This window comes from Pectinophora gossypiella, chromosome 12, assembly GCF_024362695.1.
Source record: "Pectinophora gossypiella chromosome 12, ilPecGoss1.1, whole genome shotgun sequence".
NCBI classification, from domain to species: Eukaryota; Metazoa; Arthropoda; class Insecta; order Lepidoptera; family Gelechiidae; genus Pectinophora; species Pectinophora gossypiella.
This window is the reverse complement of record NC_065415.1, coordinates 14089242-14111061: the sequence shown is the minus strand read 5'-3', so window position 1 is coordinate 14111061 and position 21820 is coordinate 14089242. Positions and strand designations below refer to the sequence as shown.

Here is a 21820-nt window from a genome sequence, read left to right as displayed (position 1 = left end):
TAGTCATTCAATGTAGCTAGGGGTCTAATCCACTTGTAAAATAAAGAATGGGATCGTATTTTGGTCCATTTTTATTATATTCTCTTTTAATTTTATTCCAAGTGAGTAAATAACATTGAAAATAAAGGATAAAAAATATGTTATGTAATATTAAAGGTAAAGTTTTACGTTGTATACTCAAATAACTACTAAATATGTTTCCATTTTAGCTCACACCTATATCTTCAGATTCACTCATGAGCGAAGAAGATGGTAAGTTCCTCTTCTTTTTAAAATTAACTGTTGTATGTTGTAAAATAGTTATAAAAACATTTATAATAATTTATTTTTAGGGGATTACAGTACCGAACAAAGTGAAGAAGAATGGCATATGGATTTTATGCCGGTGAGTTTCAAATATAAGTAGGTATGTAGTTTTTAACATAATTACCTATTTATTACGATACTTATCTATTTATTACGTTTACACAGACGGGCTATCTGCCAGACAGTGTCTATAGAGAGTTAGCCTGGTATGGGATCCTACAAATCCAACCTCTACATCACAGTTCCAAGTACAAAATGGCGGCACAGTTGATCTGGCAACACACTCTTGGCCGCCCACACGTTATCATGGAGAATCCTCCACAGGTAAACTATTTGATCTATCTTTTTATGACAATAATGTGCAACCTTGTTATTATGGTACGGTGAAGTGCGGTCCTATCCTAACTTTTTATTTAGTATAGTAATATACATTTTTCAGTCTACTCAATCACCAGGGAAGGTAGGCCGCCAAATTCTAGCTGAGGAAGCGGCGAAGTGGTCCAGGGAGCAGCGTGCAGCGCAGGAAGTCCTCATGGAAAATATTAAAAGCGGTGGCAACGGCCTCACTGTTAGAACCGTCATTAGTGCTACAAACAAGACTATTTACATTATTCAAAACGGTGAGTTCTCTCGGGTTTGTTCCTCTTCTATCTTGTCACTGGTCGTTGCTCATCTATAGATCATGCCAAACCACCGTTAATCTGATTTCTCTCATCCGTTCCATGTTTATACTTTGACTTATGGGAACATTACGCCCACTGATTTTGCTATTATTGCATTATTTTAACACATTTGTTGCATCTTCGTTTCAGTGATTACTGTGTATAAGACATTTTGAAAGCGAAATATTGATTAAGGATCTCTAACATAACATCATCTAGCCTGTATACCCGAAGAGGTAGGCAAAGCTGTATAGATATACACCCAGTCCTCACCAGCTTTGTAATAGGAGCGAATCTATTGCTATTGAATTACTATTTATTCTCTTCATAAATTTTCAGGGAATTATTTCCATTGTCCTCCTGGTTCAGAACCCGATCTAGATGCATATCGGGTACAAGCTAATATGCACGAACGAAAATGTACTTACGGAAAGTCTTCCATACAAATTCCTATTGACCCTTGCATTGAAGCTGAAATAGCGCCGATTGAATATTCCTTCCACGAAGGGTGGATGTTCTGTCTAGGAAACGGAGACAGAGAAAACAATTACTTCCAGAATGGAACTCTCGACTGTGGGAATAAAACAAAGGTGACGAAACATTTCTTGAGCTTCCACAATATATGTTAAGAATTATTAAATATTCAATTTTATGTTTTTTTTGTATGTAGGTGTCAGTCGATGAATTTCTAGACCTCTGCGCAATAGATAACAACGTTGTTATTACGTTCGACTACTTTGGTGACGAACCTAGAAAAGATATGATGCATAACGCAACTCTTTGCACGACGTGGGATCCTTGTCGCTTATCTTATCTTTACCGTCTTGAGGTAACGAATAGTGTTCAGTTTATCATATAATATTTAAAGATGGCAAATAAAATAAAATGTTGTGTTGTCCTTTGTTTTATAGCCACCACCAATAGAAATGACTCCATCTTTCCCTACGACAACCCAAAATCCATGCGAAACCACTTTGTGTCCAGAATGTATGGAAGGTGCTACCGAAGACATGGGTGTGCCTATTGACAGTAAGTATTTTTTTATGTTGGCAGGTGATTATACATGTACAACCTTTAATGGCGATTAAGAATAAGAACACTTCTAATCTTCTTTTTTGCTTTTTACAGTATTCTCTGACGATGAAGATGTGATGAAGAAGAAGTAATTGGCTTTGAGAATGTGTTTTTTTTTGTTGATTAACACATTTGATTGATGATTAAATTATAAATAATAATTAGTTTTAACTTTTCTACTTGCCTGTACATAAATGCAGCAAAGCAAAATATACATATATATATCGAAAAACGCAATAAATGGAGTGGTAATAAAAGTAAAATAGCGGTAAAAAATATTTACAGTGTAATGAGCAAATAAAAAAATGAAATTATTAAGGTTGCGCAGGCAGGTATGGTTTTGTTAATTTTTTTCCATACTTTATGAATGTCGATCCAAATGTCATTATTGATGACGTCACGACTGAATCATCTGGGATTTGGTAGGTATCATGTTGAGCATGGCATGTGCTTCAACTTTGATAAATTGTGATTTATTTAAATATTTTAAATAAACCATGGTGGTTACACACAATTTCCAGGACCTTTTCGAAGCGTCCTCTAAGACTACAGTGCTCAGTTTACCGATTGTTAAAGAAAATCCATTGAAAATCGAGTTTCAGAAGTGTGATGTAAGTTTCGTCCTATTTTGTGAAAGAAATACTGCTATTGACTATATTTTTGGCCGTAATTGTGTTAGTTAATTACTTGAGATAGAGAGGTACTAATGTAAGGGCTGTTCTAGGAAAATGAGACGTTGTACGAGTCTCGGGCGCCTCCGCTGCCGTTTGCAAGCAGCAATGTGTTTCATGCCGATATTTCGGATTGGAGGCGCTTGACTGCGGTAAATAACGACTGTAAAGCTGTTTATGAGGTCACGTTTGATGTTACGGTATGTTTTAAATTGCATTAATTTTTATTTTCCAGATTTTTGTAATGTTCCCTTTATTTGGGTTGTATGTCCATATCTCTTGGTGTATTAGCCATGTGTGGTCCACTAAAAGCAAAGGCTCCTTTTCTCGTACTCTTCACAGTATGTTCGTCCACCTCCAGAATGGGATCAGCTTCTTTCTCAGAGTTTATACGAACTTTGCATTTGTTAAATATGTACCTAATATAAAATATTTCATTTATTTAGATGACCAACAACTTGTAAAACAGAACATTAGACAAAGTGTTTAACAAACTGAATTAGGCTACTTAAAGGTTACCCTAGTATAAGTTATACACAATATTTGTATATTATGTTATTTTAATATGTACATGGTATTAGTAACACTAACAAATACTGAGGGGGATGATTCAGACCATGATTCTGTGTTGATATAGAGCGGAATTTGCTGTCAGAAAAATCACGAAAACTTACGTGTTTTTTTTATATTTTCAATTCAAGAATATGGCCTGAATCATCCTTCAAAGTTTTTGTTACAATGTCACTAACAACCTGTAAATCCCGAATGTGAGCAGTGCCATAAGTCGTAACAATACAGTTTACAGCCACATTCACTACTAAAAACCACGCTCTTATCTGAAATGTAAAAGAGTTTTTATTACTTTGTTTACAGGGTAGCACCTTCAACTACAAACCTGGTGATACAATAGGAGTGATACCTCAGAACAGCACTGCAGATGTGGAGCAGATCCTAGACCACCTCAACCTAAAATCACAAGCAGATGACCAATACACATTGATTGTAGACAAAACTCTAAAAGGAGCCAAGATACCAGTTCATGTACCTGTGAAATCTACACTTAGACATGTGTTCCAATATTGCTTGGATCTTAGGAGTGTGATTAAAAAGGTATGGTTTACATTATATTTCTTCCTACATTTCATAAATTGGTAATGAAATAGATTAATACACCATCCTATTTTGTTAATATTTCTCATTATCCTAAAAATTGGGTAGTATTCTAGGTCAAAGATAAATTATGAAATTCTGATTACTAAATAAAGTCACATCTATTTAACTTATTTATGAATTTGAATAAAGAAAATGTAATAATAAGTCCGACATTTTTATCACGTTTTCTACGACATTAAAGTGTGCTTTTTCATACAAATTTCATAGTAATTAATTTCGTGTTTTGGACTTTTTAGTAAAAAGTAGTATTAATAAACTAATCTTAGCTTCGAACCTGCCCTCAAGATCATGTGAATGTGACAGTTCTTACATAAAAACAGGGACTGGAGCATAATCTTGAGGGCAGTCTCAGCTGAGATTAGTTTATTAATACCACCCTTAGTTTTAATTCCAAGTATTGATGAACGAATGGTTACAGAATTATTAGCACACAATCTTGGCTTTTTTGCTTTCATAGATGCAATTGAGAACAAGTTATCATGTTAATTGCTTATTTGTTTGTTTACAGCTCTTCCTCCTAGCCCTGTCAAGGCATACGAAAGATGATAATGAAAGGAAAGTACTAGAATATGTCTGCAGTAAAGAGGGTGCCACAGTGTACACAACACACATACTCAACAAAAACCTTTGTGTTTTGGATCTGTTCTCAATCTTCAAGACTTGTAAGCCACCAGCTGAAGTTCTACTAGCAAATCTTCCCAGATTATTACCCAGACCTTACTCTATAGTAAACAGTCAAATTAAAGACCCAAATACACTCAAAATATGTTTCTCAGTAATGGATATTGGGAATAATAGAAAAGGTCTCACAACTGGATGGTTAGAAGAAGTAATTTCTAGTTCAAATGTGGACTTAGAAAGTAGAATAAAGAGTTTGAGCATCAGTAATGGAGGCAAAGAAAGTTGTGATAGTAAAATACCTATTTATATTAGAAAGAATATGTCTGGGTTTTTAATGCCTAAAGATTTAGCATTCCCTATGATATTTATTGGGCCGGGTACTGGGGTGTCTCCCTATATAGGATTTCTTCAAGAAAGGGAATGTTTGAAAAGAAAGAACCCTGAGTTAAATCTCGGTGAAGCTTGGTTGTTCTTCGGTTGCAGAGATCCCAAGCTAGATTTTATTTATGAGCAAGAGTTGAAGAACTTTATAGAGAATGGTATTCTTAAGAAAATGAGCACAGCATTTTCCAGAGTGGACGGTTGTGAAACTAAATACATTCAGGTAAGGGAGTGAACCATTATAAGATTATCACTGAAAGGAAGTATATAGTGTAACTATGTTACCTACTGAATATAGTATAGTAACATAGTTACACTATATTCAGTAGTGAATAAAGATACCTACCTTTTTTTTAACCATCTCAGGTTTGCTGACGATCTAGTCTTGTTTGAAGAAAACCCATCCAATCTCGAAGAAATGTGTCAAACACTAGCAAACGAGAGCAGGCAGATGGGCCTATCTATGAACGCCTCCAAATAAAGATACTACCTACTGAATAAAGATATTTTTGAATTTGAAAATTAGATTGATAGACCACAATTACATACTAGAGGTCCGGGTTCGATACCTGATGAGTACATTGTCAAAATCACTCTGTGACACTGTCCTTTATTTGGTAAGTATTGCAGACTTGAATCAACTGATTGCCCGAAAAGTAAGATAATTCCGTGCTTCGGAGGGCACGTTAAGCCGTTAATCTCACAAAGTGATTTTCTACAGTGCCCCCATCGGGAATCAAACTCGGGCCTCCAGATCGTGAGCACAATGCTCTAACCACTAGACCACAGAGCCTGTTGTGAATCTATAGAAAAAATAATTATGCAATTGTTTTATTTTTCACAGGATGCTCTAACACAAAATGGAGAAGAATTAACAAAGTTAATTAAAGATGGGGCCTCAATTTTCATATGTGGTGACTTGAAAAATATGGCGTCGCAAGTAAAAGATGTCTTAGTTCAATGTCTAATTAAATACGATGGGAAAACGAAAGAAGAAGCAGAGAAATATATTTTTGAGATGCAGAAAGGTGATAAATACTTTGTCGACACTTGGAGTTAACTTAATTAGTGTTGACTGTAAATAAATATTTATTTGTTGCATCATAAGTAACTTGTTTTTGTGAGAACCCAATTCGAATTTTAGTTCAATTATGATATATATGCATCGGAGCGCACGCTATATAACGTGCCGTGGCCAGGCAATTCATCTAAGAAAGTAAGTATTGCAATTTGACATTTGTTTGCATTGCGCACTTTTATATGCGCAAATGTCAAATTGCAATATTGCTTTCTTTAGATGAATTGCTTCGATGTGACCATTTGAACCCCTCAGATCTTAGAATAGGCTACCCGACAACCTAGTCAAATGTGATACTTATTACAAAAACGTCAAAATTAAAGTTTTCCTTGGAGTTTGCATGGAATTATTGTCTTGTGACACCACCAATAAAAGCATAGCATAAGGAATAACAGACCAGCTTAAAAGCTATTTGAAAAAGTATCATAAAATATATTTCTGTAAGTACCTTGTATTTGGTTACTTGTGGATTATAGGAGTGAGTTTATGAATGTATTTTTCAAATAAAAATCTGTTGCCGTGTTTAAGTCTTATACTCTAAAATGGCTCGACCGATTTTGATGAAAAATGTTGCGTGTGTTTGAGTAGATATATCTGTGGTTTGAGTGAATCCCTGTGTGGTTTGATACGCTATCGAACCCGGTAATGGGCGCTGCGATCGGGTAGGACATCTGCCGGATTCACTGGTAAAATATGTTAATAAAAAACAAGTGATAATTTTACAAAAATAATTTAATAGGCAAATCTGTATCAATAAAATGTTCCAAAAGTGTCATTGGTGTATATAAACTTAGTCTAAAGCAATGTAGCTTAAATACAATTTACACAAGTTTCGTTGTGTTTTTGCACTACGCTATGCTATGCTTAAAGCTAATCTAAAATACACCTAAATTAACGCTTCCATCCATATTCTAAGATGTTCACTCGACTCTGCCTCAGCTGAGCATTTTGGTATTTTAAGTTGATATTTACGTCCCCGACTTGAGAACTTTACTCACTGGAGTCGAGAATGTCATACTGCCAACATAAGAATACGAAAATAATGACGTAATGCCGTACTGCAGTAAACTCAAGATTGAGGCGCCGTCTCTAAATACCGATTTTGAGGTGAGTTCGAGGAAGGCCTTGAGGTCGCTCAACTGAGGACGGGGTCGAGGTTGGAGTTAACATCTCAGAATACGGGTGTTAGTCAAGCAGGCACTCGCGGTCGACAAGTTACAATTACATTGAACGCTATGCATTTGGTAGACCTTTGTAATACCTACGTTTTCAATCGTTTTTAACCCCCGACGCAAAAACGACGGGGTGTTATAAGTTTGACGTGTCTGTGTGTGTGTGGAAATGTGTACGTGTCTGTCTGTGGCATCGTAGCTCCCAAACGGATGATCCGATTTTAATGCAGTTTTTTTTGTTTGAAAGGTATATCAGTCGAGAGTGTTCTTAGCTGTTTGGTGGAAATCGGTTCAGGTCTTCGAGGTCATCAGGTCGTTTGTTAGATGTGAAAGGAATGTTACACGCTCAGTTTGCTTGCAAGTATATGTGGGATCTGACATTTGAAACACTAATGTTTTCTGGAACCACTGAGCTGGTCTGCTGTTAGCGTACTTTTTTCTGGTCAGGGGTTTTTAAATTTTAATTTTTTTGAACATTAGTCTTACAGAAAGCTCGTAGAGGTGGGTACTTAGGTCATCATGCGGTGAATGTAGCTCTGGCTACTGCAATTGGGCAATTAGTTATGTTATTTTTACCCACTTACAAAAAGGTTCTTTCTATTTCCGACGGTATGATTTTTCAGGTAAGTAGATTAGACAGATATCTACAAACAAACATATGTCACGCCTCACGCCTTTTATAGTTAGGTAGAGATCACTAACTTCCGGCGTCATTATTTGCATACGATCCCGAGTAGGTACTAATATGTATAGACTTTGAAACCATGTCACATTAACTTTTTTGACAAATTAAACTGTAAGTCTCATTAAATGACAAATATGATAGTGAGACAGGGTCCTAAAGTGGGTACATGATTTTGCTCATGACTGTACATGCTAGTCGGTTTCATCTTGGTAACATTGTCAGAAGAATGTCGGTGACACAGTACAGTCAAGAGTAATATAATGTACCCACTTTAGGACTCTGTCTCACTAACATATTTGACATTTAGTGACTTACAGTTCAATTTGTCAAAAAAGTTAATGTGACATGGTACCAAAGTGTATAGGTACATATTAATGCTCGTGACCGTACCCACTTTAGAACCCTTTCGCCCTATCATACTTGACATTTAATGAGACTTACGGTTTAATTTGTCAAAAAAGTTAATGTGACATCAAAGTGTATACATATTAGCACTTGTGACCGTACCGTACACGGATTAATCTCATCAAATTATTATTTGATATTCTTTGTTTCAGCCCTTTCAAAGGGCTGATTTACCACCTGTGCCGTCTAATAACCCTCAACTACAATGCCAGTCGTGCGGCCGCTACTGTCGCTCTCGCATCGGACTTTACAGCCATTTTAAAAGCTGCCACAGAAACGTTGTTTGAATCATCTGATAAAGATGTAAAGGCCTGTGATGATTCTTTGTATAAAAAAAACGTAATTCCGAATTTTACAAAGGTCTACCGCAAGCTATGTAGCGTAGCACTTAGCCATGCGACGACGAATGAGTCATAGAAATTCGCGGAATGTGCTCCGTGGGGTGACTGGGGGTAAGTTAGCCACACCACTCGGGTTATGTCATGATTATGTACGAATCAACGTTAGTAACAATTCAGTCTTTCTTACTATCTTTAATAAGGCCCTTTTTGGTTTATTTTATGAAGATTATGTATGTATGATTCAGTCTGTTTTTAGTATCTATGACTCATCTATTCGCCAACGTCGCCAAATGTCCTGTTACCTCAAAGATTCAAGGGATACGTGAAATACCTACTCGTTTTATGGCTACAGGAGTAAAAAATGCGAAAATAATACAATTACAATAATACTTATACATAAAATACAATTTAAAAGTACATTTTGTACTTAACTGTGATTTGGTTAAAAGTTGATTTCTAAAATCTTGTATTGCACCTATTTATTTTAGAGGAAAAAACAATAAAATATTTAAAAAAAATGTAGCTTTTCCTTGGCTTATTTTAATTAAGGAAATTGTATAATAATTTTGAATTAGCGAAACACCAATTGTACATATTATACAAATACCATAAGACCTACATTATATTAGGTATATCCAATTCTATATATATAGGGGCAGTGCAACTTGTCAAATTATTGTTCGATTTTAACGTGAGCATGGAATTACAGTCTTATAGAAATATAGTATATTTAATTATAATCTAGCACGAAAAGCACAGTATCAAAATAGTTTATAGATCGGAAATTAAAAGGAATGTGCGTCAATTGGAAATTTTGAAAATGGTATGGTGCAAGTTTTACTAAGACTAGTTAAAAATAACGTTTATTTACATTTTTGGTAAAACATAAATCAGTGCACCAATCCATGAGTAAAACCCACCGTAGTCGTCTATCTTGCATGTTGGTAACATTGAAAGTTTGTGCAAGTTTTTACTTACCATTATAAAGTAATAATTTTCGAAACAATTAAAAAAACTATATAGATTAACTACAAATGATAGCCCCAAGAAACATAAGTTTAAAATTCGTGTAAACCAATTTGGACAGATATTTTTAAGTAACTAAACTAATCAACTTTATATATCTAATTCGATCGTTTCCAATTTATTTAAATATGGCATATAATTGTACATAATGTTTCACGACGGCGGTCGCAAAGTGATGTACATATCTGACGTTATATCGGTAGCTGATAGCATATATCTACACTCGCGTAGTTTTATCTGATAAGACAAAGCTCTATACTAGATTGTATTGTCAAAAGTATTACCGTTTTAGAATATACAACGTGTGAACATTTACGCCCCATATCTAACGCATATAGCCTACCTATCAAAGCGTCTAAAATAACTTACGAGTATGTTATCGATTCTTTCTTGCTATTATCAGGCGCCAATTTGTCAATAATGCCCTGTATTTAATAACGCGATGAACAAATCGCATATATTTATAAAATTCCAGTCATACCTACGTGAAACCTTCCCTAAACTATCCATTTACTTGGCACCACATTGCATTCCAACAAGAAATTGTACATACGAATTGTAAACGGTTACAAAAGTGGAAATATTGGTAAAAAAAATAATTATAGTGGGGAATGGAAGCATTACCAGTCTCACTCGTAGCTTTTGTGGAGTATTTTCTGTGCGGCCTTGATGAGGGGCGTGAGGGTGCGCAGTTCCATCGCGCACTTGAGGAACGGGTGCGCGAGCAGCTCGTCGGCCGTCGCTCGCATATCCACATCCACTTGAAGGCACTTGTCCAAAAAGTCCTGGAAGTCCGGAGAAAGGTTTTCCCACCTCGGAATCTTCGGGCGACCCACCGCCGCGATCAGATACAAAGCCCTCAAAGGCGTCTCCTTCATGTATGGCGGCTCCCCTTCAATCATCTCGATCGCCATTATACCCAACGACCAGACGTCGACTTTCTTGCCATATTGCTTCCTGGTGACAACTTCAGGCGCCATCCAGTAAGGAGTCCCGACCATGGTCTGTCGTTTCTCGTCACCAACAATGTTGGCACAGAAACCGAAGTCTGTTACCTTGACCGTGCCGTCCATTCCAAGTAGAACATTATCTGACTTGATGTCTCTGTGGATGGTTCCTTTGGAGTGAAGGAACGCTATGGCTAGGAGGGTTTCCCGACAGACGGCTGCGATCTGGCCTTCCTTCATGACTACTTCTGTGACTACATCGGTCAAGGACCCTCCGTCTAGCAGCTCCATGGCCACCCACAGATGGTCGTAACTGAGGAAGGCATCTAAGAAATTGACCAGGTTCTTATGGTTGAAGCCTTTCAGGACATTAATTTCGTTGAGTATGAGATCCTTCTTGGACTGTTTGGTTAAGTCTATGTCCTTGATGGCGACACGGGAGCCGTCCTTACTGTCTATTGCGATGAACACTACACCTGAAAGAAAAACATGCGAAGATTAGCAGTTAGACAAATATATCGCGCTAATTGGCGATAGTACCAACATTCTCCATTCTATCTATTAGATTTCTGGAATCAGATAACTTGAGTGTCTAATAACTAGTGAATAAAACATAGGCACTAATGTAAAGAGGGATCAGGGGGGTTAAAAAGGCCACATCGAAGCAATTCATCTAAAAAGCAATATTGCTATTTGACATTTGCGCATGTAAAAGTAAGTGCGCAATGCACACAAATGTCAAATAGCAATATTGCTTTTTAGATGAAATGCTTCGATGCAGCCTTTTTAACCCCCTGTTAAGATTTGGTAAATGGATTCATTTCGAAATCACACGTCTCCTAAACGAAATCTGTAGAGCTCTCCAACATCTCGAGAGGTAAAAAACTACATAAATTAAGTGTAATTAACATGACTAATATTCTTTATGTGCATCTGCAGACCTGTGTAGTGATGACTGATGAGTTTAACATGTGAATTGAGTTGATGACCTTTTGATGGTATAGAAAGCCACATATCCCTAACGAGGTAGACAGAGCTACAACTCTGAAGACAAACTTGTTTCGCCATGCTATGAAACTTCTCTATGGCATACAATATACCTAGGTTTTGGAATTTAATTTCCCGCTTATGACATTCGTGTCACATAAAAGATAATTACGATGAACTGTGACAAATGATCAAACAATGTGCTATAAAGAACGCGTCAATTGTTAGACAATATGTAGTTCTCAATGATATGCAACATAGAAAAATAATTTTCCTTTTTGACCTAGACTAGTGGTTAGGTTACCAATTAGTTTTTCCTGTACGGTCACGAGTATTAATATGTATACACTTTGGTACCATGTCACATTAACTTTTTTGACAAATTGAACTGTAAGTCTCACTAAATGTCAAATATGTTAGTGCGACAGAGTCCTAAAGTGGGTACATTATATTGCTCATGACTGTACTTACATCATTTAAAGTAAGACCGAATGTCCTTTTAAAATACAACCTCTATTGTTTAAATAGTGTCACTGGAAATCTCGGCCTTACGAGATTAAGGAAGGAGTTAATACTGGCGATACTTAAGAAAATAAAAATTTGGGGAAAGTTGGTTCGATTGAACGAGAGTTAAGCGTTTGAAATTATGTTACCCCTTAAAGAAAATTCATGTACCCCTACTCCTGGGGACTTAGGGGTACGTGAGTTTGCTACGCGTACCCTAACTGAGGGACTTTCCAGTGTATAGCTGTAGGCGTTGTACAGCTTTAACGTAAACATTGGTGCTAATTCCTGCAGACGCCATCTAATTTTATTTTAAGTTATACCTGTCATTTTCTTATCCGTTGAAAAAGAAAGGGACGGGTAATCGACAGGCATAAAATTTATGGAGTACACGTCAATTTTAAGCAGAAATCTAAAACAACTGTCTAAAATTTTTACATCGGCCAATAACCCGACGGAGTTAAGTAGACAGCACGTCAAACGGACAACGTACCAGTGAGATGCCTATTTTATTCGACGGGGTATTCATTCGTTTTAAAATTAACTTGTTGACAATCCGTCCCTTCCTTTACGGCGGATAAGAAAATGACGGGTATAACTTAAAATTAAATTAGGAGGTGTCTGCAGGAATCGGTGCCCATTACCTATTTTCTCATAAATTTTATGTACTTAACCACCTATCTCTTAAGTTTTATTGCGATAGTTTATGTTGCTTGATATTTGGATCACATTATATAGTATAGAATTATGTCGCTACCTATATTGTTTCTCTTTATTTTGATCAGAATAATAATGGGTGGTAGATGTAATTGTGCCTGGGTGTAACAAAAAGGGTCATCATTTGCACCCAAAAACAAAGATAAAAGATTCATATGTCTGTTCCATGAAATTAGATGATTAAACGAAGAAAACTGTACAGCGCCTTCTGTATTGTTTTTGAGGAACGTAAAAAGTTGGAATGTCCCTCATTGGGAATAACTACCAGAATACTTTTGGTTAAGATGATAATATTATTCTCTAACATAAGTGTGTATGACATGTATCAAGTTAATTACTTCTCAAGTTGTCATATAATATAGCAAGATGCATGGGAATTTGCTTCTATTGTTTCTATATCTTTAGATCAAGGCTGAGAACTCGGTAACATCAAGTTTGCTTATTGTGTCTTCAAGTCATGTGGATTGAGCATATATTGAAAAGAATCAAAGATAACTTGTAGATTACCACTAGCTATTCATAGATAAGATTCAGTTGTAATTTTAAACAGCAAATACATTTTTTTGGGAACAGAAAATCGCCAACGTGCGTTGCTCTGAAGGTACCACTTCATCATCAGCAAGAAGGCCGTTGGTCCCGGTTAATACTTACTGATGTAAGTTAGTAGTCGTTACGTGAGCCATGTCAGAGGTCTTTAACGGCTCAATAGTAACCCTGACACCAGGGTTGATGGGGTCGGTAATCTACTTCACAACCCACACGACAGAAGAAGACTGCATCATCCACCCTGGCGTCAGGGTTACTATTGAGCTGCCAAGAGCCTGTGACGTGGCTTTTGTAACGACTACTGACTTACTTAAGTAATTAGCAGCCGTGACTGATTAATTGACGTGCTCACCGACCAATCATGTGATCAGCCTGCAATGTCCTAATCAAACTAGGGATCACAAAGATTTTTGCCAAACCACATGTTTCAGACCATATATCATTAGCACTGTAATTAAAAACCAAAAAATCCTGTGTCCCCCTGGCTTCCTACCTTCCAGGTAAAAACTTGCACTAATGAGAGAATTTATTTTACGTGCAATTTTCAGTTGTTTTTTTTTTTGACGTGACTTATAGTAGATTTGCCGCAGATGGCATTAACTACTTGGCCGGACAAATGGGGAGCGCTGAGGGCTCTCACCCAGTACAAAATTTAAGACAACAGGCCTGAAGGTGCCCAGTTGGGCGCGAACCTCGGCTCAGGGCGTCGTCCGAGAGGAAGAATATTTGAAAGAATTAATCGACCCTAGTGGGTTGATAGCGATAAGCGCTGAATGAGGGAAATCGTCGACCACGCCGGCGGGGCAATTTACAGTAACAAGGTTGGCTTGACCATTATATACGGCGATATGACTCAGCCCTCATGTTGGTCTAACAGAAAGCTTGGCGAAGCGTGGGTTAGTTCATCTTGCAATGGTTGCGACCAATCGCGCCCTAAGAATATAGTTGTGTGTGAGCATTAAGTTGTGTTTATTTATTAGGTTGGGTTAGGTTAGGTTAGGTTCCGCCCTGTAGTTCCGGGCGTAAGAATAGGGCTACGGTACCTCCTGCCTGTCGTAAAAGGCGACTGAAAGGGGACACTGGGGATCGTGGGTGGTAAGGGCACGATCTCCGGGAGGGACGGCAATGGGGATCTACCCCGGGATGCGCTTTAATAAAAGCAAGTGCGAGGGGAGCACCGGTGCGTTCGACAGAGATCCCGGAGCTCCCTGACATGCACAGCAGAGGGCCATCGGACGAGTTTTAGTCGATACTTAGACATATCCATGAGGATTTCCCCTTCGTTACAAAAAAAAAGGTTAGGCTAGCTTACTAGCCAAATCTTAATTTGTCCTAAAGTGTAATCTCAAATAATTATAGTGCAGTTAGTAGTTGGTATATACAATGTAGGTATGTTATTTTTGTCTTATCTTAATTTTATATTTGATTACACATCATTACATAAACATGTAACAAAGATAAAATACTATAAACTATAGTTTAACATTGTCATTTGTTTCATTCCATACCTATGTAAATTGTTAGTATTTGTATTTAAGTTTATATGTAATACAAACTGGACTTAAAAAAAAGAAAGGAAAACATGAAACAGTAGGAGTAAGGCCCTGTGCTGAGAGGTTTTCTGGCCACGTCTTTCCCTCAGCGTTACAGCTTCCGATGTGGTAGTAGTTTTACAGCTAGTTACATAATATGTACTGTAATTTTTGACATTCAAAAAGCGCTAAGTATGTGAGCCAATTTTGAAGAATAAATATATATTTTTTTGTAATCTACTTGAAAGGACAGAAAATGTGGCTATGGAAAACTTACAGATGAAAGTTGTAATGAAATGAAAAATATAGATAAACCAAAGCCATCTTTCGACATTTTAAATAACCCTTATTGATATTATGATAGGCAGCTGGTTGTAGCTTTTCAGGCATATAAGACTTTGTTCAGGCTTTACCACATTTGAACCAAATAAACAAGTCCATTCATAATCTGCTTATTCCAGTACCAATTACAATGGTTATAGTCATTTATTATATAAATGCAAATATTTTTTTTACCCATCTACCTCCTAATAATCCTAATAGGTATAAGAATATGAACAGATATTTAGCGTAGACATAAGCCAGAAGGTCAAAGTGAGACAAATTTATCACCCTTTGTAACAGCAGTGGAAACAAAACATTCTAAAGAAATATTTAGTGTCAAAAATAACAGACAATAATAATAAAAGAATAAATTGAAATAATTGTTTTTGTATTGACATGTGTGCAAGCTAATGCAAAAGTAAATACAAAGGAAAGCAATCTATCTCAAATCTTCTCTTGTATGGGTTGTGAAACCAATGAGCTAGGGTTGACACCAGGTTTGATCCTCATCAACTCTGGTGTCTAGAATTATTATTGAGCTGCCAACAGCCTTAACAGCCGCTTATGGTGAAGAAGTATTTTATTTAAAAATAAATGGGTCTTGTAAGTATGTTTACAAGATACAAATAGCTTTTATATTATAATATAATCTAGTTTGAATTTTAAGCATCATAAAGAATTACAAAATAAACATACTTTTCTATTCCTTATTGACCTTGCATTATATTTATAAAATCATGACGAAATATCTCATCTATAATATTTTTTTTTATATTTATAGCCTTATATCAGAAATACAAGTTGCATTTTTTAAGTTTTTCCTTAATCTACGATAACCAAATCTGTGTGCCTTCGGGCAAAGACATCCCCCCTTTTTCTCCATTCTTCTTTGTTGTGCACTAATCTGGTCCAGGTTTTAGTGTATATAATAAATTATTGTATTGATATTTTACCCATCATATTTTTATATCACTTACCTGTACTTAGGGCAGTGTTCCTCCGGTTAGGGTTAATAACAGAAATAATTCGGTTATTAACCGAAATAAATATGTGTTAACAGTACAGGCGTATACCGAAACATTTCGGTATTCTTTATTAAGGGGGTTATTGCGAACACTGTTAACAGAAATTAAAGGTTAACAGGAATGATAGGTTAACCGCTTTACAAACGGTTATTTTTGCATGTTGCCATTCCGTCGTGCGAAATGAATGCTGGCAACGCTGCGCCAAGCAACCTGCAGGCACTTGTCGGCGTCGTTTAATCGTTCCACGCGCTTTGTTTTTTACTATTTCGACGTTTACTTTTTAACCAGCGACGCTACGCGGAAAGGTCGTAACGTAGTTGCAGAACGCATGATCCGATTTGGTTACATTTTTTTTTGTTTGATAGGTGATAATTACGAGAAGATTTGTAGACATGACGGAAGGATCCAGGGTCTGATGATGACCAGGTTATATTATATTATTATATCTCGACAAAAAAATTACGCAAGATCGCCGAGTTTGAGTTTGTTTGACTTGTCTTGATGAACACTCTGACCCTAGGTGGTTGTTGGTGGTTGATACTCAGGGTGTGATGATAACCAGGTGGTTATAAGGATAGGAGCTCGTTATTAAAATAACGCTAGACCTCCGAGTTTGGGCTTGTTTGATTTGTCTTGATGAGCCTTCTAGCTATACTTGGCTTTGGTGGTTGGTATTCAGCGTCTGATGATGACCAGGTGGTCATAAGTTAGGAAATCGATATTAAAATAACGCGTAACCTTCGAGTTTGGGCTTGTTTGAATTGTCTTGATGAGAACTTTATTGGTGGTTGGTATTTAGGATTGGATGATAACCAAAAGGAAGTTTGGGTTTGTTTGATTTGTCTTGATGAGAACTCTGACTCTAGGTGGTTGTTGCTGGTTGATACTCAGGGTGTGATGATGACCAGGTGGTCATTTGTATTGTCAACTTAGAAACTCGATGTTAAAATAATTTGCCTTGACGAGCATTCTAGCTCTGGTTAGTATTCAAGATCTGATGGTAACCAGATGGTTATAGGAACTCCATTTTAAAATGACGCAAGATGTGGTTACTAGTATGAAGTCGGAAGGTAGTCGTCATGGAATCTAGACAATATAATAACGCTCTCTAACTCACTTGTTTGAGTGATCTTGAATATTACTCTGATCTGAGATGGAATTGGGATGCATCTTAATATGTAGCCATAGGATGAAGTCCGTATCGCATGGTTTAGGCGTATGGTACGTTACGGTTTTGTATGATGCGTATATTAATTTAAAGACTTGAATCGAGTCTATTTTTTAGTCGAGGAATCGACTGGATTCGACTAGAATCGATTAAAATGGACTGGATTTGACAAGCACCTAGAATCGTCACAATCAGCTTGAATGGACTTAAACTGACACAAATGACTTGATCCACTCCACTAGACTGGATTCCACAAAATCGCCTGGAAACGACTAAAATCGCCAGTTTTTTATTAATAATATAGGCTCACGTTTGAAAACCGCGTCATTCTCACCTGGTGGTATGGGACGATGTGGTCTAGGGTGAATCACGCTTACCTAGTAAATGCCTATTCACCCTAGCCTTGAAGAATGCCAAATTATAACGAGTTGGAAATGCAGACAACAGTTCCAGTCCTTTGCTATTCGCATCAAAAAGGAAGAGCCTAAAGGAAGTATCCTATAAAAAACCGCTACCCTTCGTCTGTGTTTTAGACTTTGGAGTCGAGTCTTCACTAACGACTCATTGTCTACGAGCTTTAATGCTCAACGCTCCACCAAGTCGAGAGCGGCCAACCGAGAGCTGGCAGAGCCTTGCCAAAGGTGACAGCAGTACTCCATACTACAACGAACCTGTGCTGTGTATAGATCGAGCAACTGCTCTGAGGGGAAATATCATCTGACTTTAGAAAGGATGTCTGATTTTTGGCTGCAATTTTGTTATAGACTCGGTGTAGCAGTCGAAGTTTAGGTTGGCAATTAGGTCCATACCATAGAGCTCGAGATAGTTGGTAATTGACGTGGATATTAGTGATGGTGTAACGAATGTAAATTTTTAGACATTCGCGAATGCGTATACGAATATCTGCAAAAAATATTCGCGAATGCTAATATTCGTTACATCACTAATGGGTACACTCCGGAACATTGGAGCCAGATTCGTTTCGCGGTGAACAGACATACCTGGGTTTTGGAAGCGTTGAATTCGACCAAGTTGTTGTCACCCCGTTCTGAGACGGACTTAAGGGTCAAATTCACACGATTCATAAGATCCTGATAACAAGTTCTGATAACGCTGACATTCCTGGTGCTTGTTCTCCGTCACTGTGCTATCGTCTGCATACCCATAGGACATAAATCAGCAGATAATTGATCTGGAGCAGGAAGATAGTGGGAGAGAGAACAGATCCCTGAGGGACTCCGGCACTAATACCATGTAAATCAGACGAGCACCCATCGACGACTTCCCAAATCCGTCTATTCCTCCGGAAGTCAGATATCCAATTACGCAGGCTAGAAGGGATCCCATATGCCGGAAGCTTTCCAATAAGCCTATGGCTATATTTCCAATAAGACTCTCCCAAACCCTATCAAAAACCTTTGTGATATCAAAGGACACGGCAAGAGCCTCGCAAGTGTGTAGCGTACACAAGAATTCGCCAGTTGACCTATTACGGCGGAAACCAAATTGGCGGTCACTAAATAGATCGTTGGTGAAGGTACGCTAGAAGGGAATTGTTCAAGTTCGCTGAAATGGGGCGGTAGTTAGCAGGGTCGGCACGGCACGACTACCTTTTTTGGACACAAGCTGCACATAGGCAAGCTTACATGGGTTCGGGACTAGTCCTGAACCCAAAGAGAGCCGGTAGAGCCGTGTCAGTACTGGAGACGACTCAAGTGCACAGTTCTGCTGTACGATTGCTGGAATACCATCTGGACCACGGAACTCATTCACGTCTAGAATGTGAAGCATTTTTAGGACCTCATGTTGCCGGATACAGATCTCTGCCATTCTTCTTCTTCTTGTAGTTTCGATGGCATTCAAATTTTTTTCAGCCCAGTATTGCCATTGCCAGATCACAAAGAGGTACACTAGGTGGAATATTGTTCTCAGCATCTAGACGAGAGTCGCAGGTGAGGAGATAAATAAATTTGCCTTCTCGTGCGCGGTATAGGTCAGCGATCCATCAGGTTTCAGCAATGGCGGCAACAACAGACGGCAGAAATTAGCTAGATAAATACCAGTTGGGTACTTAGCCAGTTTCGCACCGATTTGGCCTACTTATATGGTCGAAACGAGCTCCGCGTATTGTCCTCTTGCAAGACTTGGCGGCGTTATTCGGAGTTTTCTTCAGAGTTAGGAGCTTTGCAGGTATATTCTTCACCCCACACCCGGTATGTGGGTCTGCGCAGCTCGTCGGGTCTTCTGAAGAAAAGCATACCTCACTCCAAGGATAGGACGCGAAGAAGTGCCGCATCTCATCCCAGTCTGCTAACTTGTATCGTCATCTTCGCCTGGATTCTCTGCGGTTAAGATCAGATGGGGGATAGACAGATAGAGATCTCACCAAACAATGGCCGGAAGTTCCTAAAGGAAAGTCACTGATACTTGATATCGGTCCGGATCAGTTGTCGGCAGAAGTTCCAAGCAGTTGGCGGTATGGTTGGCAACGTCAGGTACCCTTGCAGCGCAATTTACCAGCTGTGAGAAACTTAGTGACAAGGCAAAAGCCTGCACCTCTTTGTCAGCATGGTCGGTCTGCTGGAACGGGTACAAACACTCTTGATGGCAGGCGTTGAAGTCCCCCAGAAGAAAAAGTTGCGTTGAGGGATACTATACTCCGCATTACCAACTCCACTTTGCCAACTCCGATGTGTCATTAAGGTAGGTGAATAACCTGGAATCCAGTCGAGTGAAGTGGAATCTAGCCATCCTTATCGATTCCAATCAATTTTGTAAATTTTACTCGAATCCAGACGATTTTAGCCGATTTTTAACGATTCCATTCAATTTTGTCGAATATAGCCGATTCTTCAAAAACGCTTGTTTCCCGTTTATACCCATCTTTCTCTTTCCAGCTGAGTTTGTTTTAATATTTTACTCTTCGTTAGTAATAACCTATAAAACCGAGGTTAACCCTTGATATGTGTTAACAGGTTTCAATAGGTTAACAGATTAACGTGTTACCGTAATAAAAGGATACCGATTGAATCTGTTAACCTTTTATATCGGTTAACTTTTTAAATGGGTTTTCCGAACACTGACTTAGGGAAACTCACAAAGAGAAAACTGAATTTTTCGATTTAAATTTTCCCTTTTTTTCCTATTTATTTAATTACTTCCATAAGATTGGCAATGGGTTTTATCTGCCTGTTACCGTATGGTTCCTCATATCCATCTTAGGTCATCATATCAAAAGTAGCTGCAAGTTTTCTTATAGCTAGCTACCCCATTAGGAATCACAGGTGTGAATTTAATTATGTATTAAAGATTAATGTAACCAATACTTGTGAAGCTTCAACTTACTTCTTTAACTTTTTAGAGGTTATAGGAAACAATAATAATAATAGACCTTCAGAGGACTTTTTTAGATAGAAATGGCTTTCTTATCACATTCATGCACCATTCATCTTTCATCACAAAATTAAAATGTGTCTATTGATAAGTGTTTAGTTTTATCTATCTAGTAAGATAAAGGTTAGTCCCCATCTATCTTAAGTAGAATAAACAAGTAATAGTACAATAGTCCAAATTCTTACCTGAAGCCCCAGCACCCAGTTGCTTGACCCTCTCAAACCTCACGTGAGGATCGTCAGGGTTGCAAATTCTCCTCAACTCCTCATAAATCTCCTCATCTGACATCATTGCATTCATCATTTCCTTCTTCCTCAGGATTGGGCTCTCCTCTGGCTCTTTACCAATCAGAGTCAGGTCTTCCACAACTGCACTCAAGTCCGACAGCGGGTCTTTCTTTTTAATACTATTTTTGTGCGGCATTGCTGGCATTGTTGCCCGGTGACCGTATGATGGCTTATCATTCTGAACAGCTTCCTCCTCACTGCTCTGGCCTAAAGAAAGGTCAGAGTCCTGGCTCTGATGGTTTTTCTTGTCTAGCAACTTCTCTATCTCCAAATCTTCCTCGGTGATTGCCTCTGCAGTAACAAAGGGTTTGAAGGGTTCATCTAGCGCTTTCTCCTTCTTGATGGTGTACATGTGGAACTTGACGGCCTGGATGGCCGCGTCCGGGTTCTCATTCTGCTCGGCGGGCGTGATCTGCGTGTTCAGGAGCCTCAACCACGAGGATGGCAGCCCTTCCAGCATGCCCGTCTCAGAATTCTTACTGACATGTATATGTTGCTTAACGTTCGTGGGCATCCCAATCTCCGTAGCCCTCTCCTCTCTGTTATGCTGCTTCTTAGCGAACAGCTTCCCAAACACTCCCCGCGGACGCCCAGTCATCTTGAATCACTTTTGTAGCACTCTTAATAACGACTAGGCCATTTCCACACGCTTCCCGCAGGAACACCAACCTACATTTCACGCTGGAGCACGTTTTATTAAAAGTGAAAACGTTTTTCACTATTATAGGAGTGGCAAATCACGGACGGATAAAAAATTGAGAAATGGATGGAGAAACTTTTTATCATCTGTCAAAT

General features: G+C 38.1%; 3 protein-coding genes across 3 annotated transcripts; 2 read left to right on the top strand and 1 right to left on the bottom strand.

The window, feature by feature from the left end:
- The first annotated feature begins 7 nt into the window (after positions 1 to 7).
- On the top strand, positions 8 to 2187 carry LOC126371294 (uncharacterized). Its single transcript, XM_050016599.1, has 9 exons — positions 8 to 101; positions 210 to 252; positions 333 to 385; positions 472 to 630; positions 746 to 926; positions 1308 to 1558; positions 1639 to 1797; positions 1880 to 1997; positions 2097 to 2187. The coding sequence occupies exons 1-9, from the start codon at positions 48 to 50 to the stop codon at positions 2132 to 2134; spliced, it is 1056 nt and encodes a 351-aa protein (XP_049872556.1). The 5' UTR covers positions 8 to 47; the 3' UTR covers positions 2135 to 2187.
- Positions 2188 to 2441: 254 nt separating this feature from the next.
- Positions 2442 to 5995, top strand: LOC126371270 (methionine synthase reductase). Its single transcript, XM_050016555.1, has 5 exons — positions 2442 to 2653; positions 2767 to 2913; positions 3587 to 3823; positions 4395 to 5111; positions 5733 to 5995. The coding sequence occupies exons 1-5, from the start codon at positions 2540 to 2542 to the stop codon at positions 5946 to 5948; spliced, it is 1431 nt and encodes a 476-aa protein (XP_049872512.1). The 5' UTR covers positions 2442 to 2539; the 3' UTR covers positions 5949 to 5995.
- Positions 5996 to 6680: 685 nt separating this feature from the next.
- Positions 6681 to 21800, bottom strand: LOC126371265 (serine/threonine-protein kinase PAK 3). The gene is made up of 2 exons (XM_050016548.1): positions 20924 to 21800; positions 6681 to 11018 (listed from the first exon to the last, which is right to left on the bottom strand). Exons 1-2 carry the CDS (start codon positions 21621 to 21623, stop codon positions 10225 to 10227), a joined length of 1494 nt encoding a protein of 497 aa, XP_049872505.1. The 5' UTR covers positions 21624 to 21800; the 3' UTR covers positions 6681 to 10224.
- Positions 21801 to 21820: the final 20 nt, after the last annotated feature.